Source organism: Engystomops pustulosus, chromosome 2 (genome assembly GCF_040894005.1).
Source record: "Engystomops pustulosus chromosome 2, aEngPut4.maternal, whole genome shotgun sequence".
In the NCBI taxonomy this organism is placed as follows: Eukaryota; Metazoa; Chordata; class Amphibia; order Anura; family Leptodactylidae; genus Engystomops; species Engystomops pustulosus.
In genome coordinates, this window is record NC_092412.1 from 245,968,283 (window position 1) to 245,974,013 (window position 5,731).

The 5,731-nt window shown below is 42.4% G+C and overlaps 1 protein-coding gene across 1 annotated transcript; it reads left to right on the plus strand.

Annotated features, from left to right (window-relative positions):
* Positions 1-591: 591 nt before the first annotated feature.
* Positions 592-5,715, plus strand: LOC140117101 (trifunctional purine biosynthetic protein adenosine-3-like). Its single transcript, XM_072133535.1, has 8 exons — positions 592-637; positions 754-906; positions 1,331-1,579; positions 1,939-2,070; positions 2,393-2,523; positions 3,447-3,588; positions 3,702-3,805; positions 5,422-5,715. The coding sequence occupies exons 1-8, from the start codon at positions 592-594 to the stop codon at positions 5,602-5,604; spliced, it is 1,140 nt and encodes a 379-aa protein (XP_071989636.1). The 3' UTR covers positions 5,605-5,715.
* Positions 5,716-5,731: the final 16 nt, after the last annotated feature.

Below are 5,731 nucleotides of genomic sequence, written 5' to 3' on the forward strand. Positions count from 1 at the left end.
CGTAACACACACCTCATGCCACCTCAGCACCCGCCAGACATGCAGCCCCACTTAACACAGACCTAATGCCACCTGAGCACCCACCAGACATGCAGCCCCATGTCAGATACAGGTGTTCCCTGACCTTACTACAGCCATCCTATCCCCTCCTGTGAAGCCCCCTCACCTCCACACACATGTTTGCACACAGTCCCCCTACCAGTTCTTCTTGCAGGCAGCCATTACTGCTCCACTTCCTGCACTGTGAGGAGACTGTGTATAAAGCCACGCCCCTTTCCCGGAGGCCCCGCCCCCTCCCGTGACATCACCGCTGCACGGAGGAGCTCCAGTAGGATGTAGTGTGAGCTGAGCGGTGCCGGCCTGCGCGCTGTACACCTTACCTGTGCGCTCCGGACCCTCAGCTCACAGGCAGCGGCGCTTCACTGCCTCTGTGTGTCACTAGTACCCGCATCAGTTAAAGGATGTGGGTACTATTGATTAAAGTTGTAGGAAGTCCGAGGAGGGGGAGAGGAGACCGGCCCCAGACAGAGGAGATCGGCCCTGTCCAGCCAGAAACCGACCGGCCCACCGGGAGAATTCCCGGTGAGTACAATGGCCAGTCCGCCCCTGCCGATGGGTGACGGAGTCACAACTTGGGGTATGTGCCTCATAGTTGTCCTGTCAACTTTGAGAAAAATTCCTACAGACACTTCAATCATGGACGCCAAATGGGTTTGATTTTGCTCCTATAATCCATATGCATGTCTTCTATAGGGGAAATGATAATGAACTCCACCATGGTTGTGAGTCCTCCGGTTCTCCATGCTCTTCAGTGCGGTAAAGTCAGTGCCTGTGTTCCTATAACGGAGGGTGGACTGGTGGGAAGTATCCTCCACTACCTACCTGAGCACATGGGGATCATCATAGGTAAGGTATTCTAGGAAAGAGATTGGGTTCTCACTTATATCCACATATACGACTCATAGTTGTGAAGTCCAAATGTCTTCAATTCTTGTCTTACACAAGGGTGACCACCTCTCCATCCGCTTTGTGCGCATCTACCGCTTTATTCACAGGAGGTCACAAGGAGGGTCAAAAGTTTGATCTGAGAATCTGGTGGCCTCCATTTTCAATAGATGGCTGGCCAAACACTATCGATAGGTTTGGCCAGCCATCTAATGAGTATGGAGGCCTCCAGTTTCTTAGAACAAGCTTTTGACTCCTGTCTTGTGACCAATGTGAATGAAAAAGTAAGTACCGGAATGTGACCACTTCTCCATCCATCTTGTACGCAAAACAAGGATCTAAAACACTTGATTCTAACATCTAATGTGTATTGTCTTGAATGTAGGAGTCATCTCATTAACCGTAATACATTGTACCGATTGGATCCCAGATGCTCTCTGTTGGAAGGTCCCAGCTATTGTCTCCTGGTTGTACAAGGAAGGAGAACTTTCTGAGGAAGAACTGGTCTATCACTTCAACTGTGGACTAGGAGCGGTCCTGATCGCTCAGAAGAACGAGGCCCAGAAGACCCTGGCCGAGATTCAGCATGAAGAAGAGGCATGGATGATCGGTTCAGTACTCCAGCGGCATGAAGGCCAGTATTTCTCCACTTTCCCTACTTACGTGATGGTAAAAATCCATTACATACATCTGTACTCGCTATGTAATTTCCGTTGCTCAACCTAACTGGATGAATTTTCCAATATATGGCCTAGTTCACAAATTTTATTGTGAAGGTGTTAGACTGTATGACAGTGACCCCATCCACCTCGAGGTGGATCGGTGGATGTGATGAGGATGTTACTAGAAGTGTAGAAGTTTCAGGCAAAAATTAAAAGGCACCGCCATTCCTTAGGTCTACACTACGCTATGAGGATCCTCACTTTATCAGGAATTTTGGTAATATTTTAGGGTAGAATTATTGTGTTTTCAGTTAAATTTTTTAATTCACAGATTTGCCTCATGTACAAGTGAGAAACTTTTTGGAAGCTCTAAAACTGAACAGTTTTCAGCTATTGAAAAACGTCATCTTACACAAAGCACCCGCAAAAATCTCAAAGGCGGCCGTGCTGATATCCACCGCAGGTACACAGCGCGTGATCAGGTTATTTTATAAAGCTGCAGCATGGGGCATTAATGGGGGGAAGGGAGCTGCTGCATGGGGCATTACATTACTGGGGGGAGGCTGCTGCGTTATATATAAAAGATATACATACGATATAGCCTCATTAAATATGCTGCCCCCCCCCCCAGCTTACCATATAGAGCAAACACATGCTCATTGTGCATGTATATAAAGGAGTCCAGAGGAGTGTCTGAGCACCATTAGGTCTATATGGTTATATATAAAAGAGTCACATGATGTTTGTATATGCAAAGATTCTAAAATATTCTCCAACTTTTAAAGGTCCTAAATTGAAGCTTGTGATGGACACGATTAGACAGCTGGGCAGCTGTGTGCGCTTGTCTCTAGTAATCTCTAATAAGAGCGCGGTGGAGGAACTCAAGAAGGCTGCCGGAGCGGGGATCCCCACACGGGTAGGTGCAATGGAAATGGCCGAGTACTGAGAGTTCAGGTAGGGGTTAACATGTTCTGATCCAAGTGTTCGGTTCCAAACAGACTATCATCTACTTGTGTTTGCCCTTTGGTAACCTTACATCTACATTGAGTTAACATCAACACAATTTACGCGCCGTGTGTGAACGCAGCCAGAAGGGACAAATGGGCAAGAATATGTAACCTTTGGCTTTTGCCCATTTCTGGCAGAAACAACAGAAATTAAATGTTGTTCTGAAGAGAAAGCCTTTCATTTAGTATCAGCCATGTATTGAAGGAGATCTTCATCCTTAATGTTAGTCCTTGACAGCTCCTTTAAAATGGACATTTAAACCAGATTTTACCCCTTTAAGGGTAATGAAAATATATTTTCTGTTTACCTATAGAAAAAAAAATATTCTCCAAAGTCAAGCGAAAATGAGCAGAGAAGAGGTATATTTTACCCAAGATGAGTCACTTTTAAAAGCTGCATGGGCATCTACAAACATTCTGCTGGTGTCATATTAAAGATAAGAATCTTATCTTTAGGTGTATTAGGCTTGTGGAGATACAGGCATTATCTGTAGCTCACAAAACCAAATGTGACTTTTTACAACCAATTTACATTTCACTTCAAAGTTGATTCTCTGGGTGATGCATCTCAGATAAAATATGCTTCTCTGCTTATTATCAAGATTTTTTTTTTTTTTTTTATAGTTAAACTATAGCTATAAAACATAAAAGAAGGAATTGTAGAAAAGTACATTTCATCCCCTTAGGGGACTGTTTGTTCAATCGGTAAAAAGGGTGACTGGCCACATATGTCTGTCCAGTATATGGTCTATGATTGGTTCCAGTGTTTGCTTACTGCTGGTGCAATGTCTAGTGTTCTAGATTAAGTAACTCTCGTCTCCGTTCATGGCAGGTCATCGATCACACAATGTTTGGATGTCATTCAGAATTTGAGCGCGTGATCTGCAAAGTGTTAGAGGAATTCTCCATCGATCTGATCTGCATTGCTGGGTTTGGACGGATATTATCAGGGCAATTCCCGATGAGATGGAGAGGTAATGACAAGCAAATGTGTAGCTTTATCCTTACGCTCAATAAATGGGCCAAAATTAGGGCAACCTATAAGATGTAAAAGGACAATCAGTGATTGTTATATTTCCATATTTAGGGAAAATCCTGAAGTTGTACTCCTCACTTTTCCCATCAATGAAAATTGACAAATCATCAACCACTGGATCAAAAGTCCGGGGCTGCACAATGTGCTTCTTACTTGTAAGTGGTAGATGTTATATTTGATTGCAATTTATGGTCAGCTCATTGTCACATAACTTAATATAATAATAATAATCTTTATTTGTATAGCGCCATCAAATTCTGTAGCGCTTTGGAAGAGATATGTAATAGGTAAATGGCTGAGATTTCACATAAAAGAATAATTATTTTCTAGAAAGTAAGTTTCATCCCCTACTTGAGGGGGCTGCTAGTTTAAATGGGGTAAAACCTGGTGACGGGTTCCCTTTAAGATCCCATTAACCCCATTGCCACAAACTGATGTAACAGTACGTCAGAGAGCAGAAAGGGGTGTACGGAGAGGGCCCACAGGCTGAGCCCTCTCCATACAGACTGGATGTTTGAAGCATCTTGCATTAACAGCACTGATCACAGGTGTTATACCTCTACACATCGCCAGCAGCACATAGGCACAGTCACCTTGGCCGTCACTCCCTATGACATCGTTGGGTAGCGATGGTCATCATAACAGCCTAGAGACTGTACAAAACTCCAGGCATTGTCAATTCTGCAGTTTTGTTACAATGTCCTGGTGGCAGATTGTAACAGATCATCAGCAAATCCAATATATACTGCTTTACTGTAGGCAGTATATTGTAGGATCGATAAGACGCTCTAGTGTTTAAGTACGGTACCCTTCTTTGGGTGTCTAAAGTAAAAAAAAAAATCCATGCCCTTTCCCTAGAAAAATATATAAAAATACATAATAAAGATAAAAATAAATAAAGCACGTTTGGTATTGCCATGTCTCAAAAGTCCTGATCTATCAAAATACAAAAAAACTCTTATTGCCAGCAGTGAACCCCCGTAATGTAAAACATGCAACACAAATTGAGTAAAAAAAAATATATAATAATAATAATCAAAACATCATACTGTCCCCCAAATGATATCAATGTAAATGTCATCACATCGTGAAAAAAACATGGCACCTTACAAAGTATTAAAAATTATTAGCAGCAGAAGATGGCAAAATGAAGACATTTTGTTAAAAAAGGTTTGGAATTTTTTTCAAAACCTATATAAATTTTATATCTCCAAAGAATAAAAGGGGAGGTGTTATTTGGACTGCTCAGTGTACAGTATTTTTCGGACTGTAAGGCGCGCACCATCAATAAATGCCTGCTAAAAAAAAAAAGTCTAGGTTCATATATAAGGCGCACTGGATTATAAAGCGCTCCGGATTATAAGGATGAATGACCAGCAGGTGGCAGACCTGTGCACAGTTCAAGGCAGCTGTTGTCTGTAAGTACGGTTCATATATAAGGCGCACCTTTGATTTCTGAGAAATTCAAAGGATTTTTTGTGCGCCTTATAGTCCGAAAAATACTGTATTTGGAATTTTTATTCCTGCTTCCCAGTAAACAGTGTAGAAAATTTAAAACCGCCACCGGAATGTACCATTTGTTACACATTAAACAAGCCCTTATAAAGCCCTGTACAAGTAAAAATATTTAAAAAAAAATTTTAAGTTATGGATTTTTAAAGAAGGCGAGCAAAAAATGGAAATGCAAAATCAAAAAAAGGGGATCAGCAAGAAAGGATTAAAGGAGCAGGATCGTACAAGTCATGTAAATTGACTGCTTTTGATTGTACAGGACGGCAACATCCCCGGACCGAGCATCCTGCAGGAGACATTCACAGCAGAATCGGAGGGCGCAATGGAAGACGCTGAGGAGAGAGCAGTGGCCAAGGCTCTACACCTGGTGGCCAGTGGTGGGGTCACCTTAGGCCCAGACGGCTGCGTGTCATGGATATCTGGGGACTGGACACACAAATGACACAACAGAGGAATGTGGTGCAGATGGCGCAGTTACCTATAGCAACACAGTAATCCAAAGAGTATAGTTACATTCAAAAAAAAAATTGTGCATTAAAAACACGACATATCATGATATTACAAGTTTA

Bases quoted from the DNA above. Each gene is read 5' to 3' on its own strand.
- LOC140117101 (XM_072133535.1), top strand. From the start codon at position 592: ATGGCCAGTCCGCCCCTGCCGATGGGTGACGGAGTCACAACTTGGG. The intron at 1,580-1,938 runs GCCAGTATTTCT...TTTAATTCACAG, and splicing joins AGTACTCCAGCGGCATGAAG to ATTTGCCTCATGTACAAGTG. The intron at 2,524-3,446 runs GTAGGTGCAATG...CGTTCATGGCAG, and splicing joins GAGCGGGGATCCCCACACGG to GTCATCGATCACACAATGTT.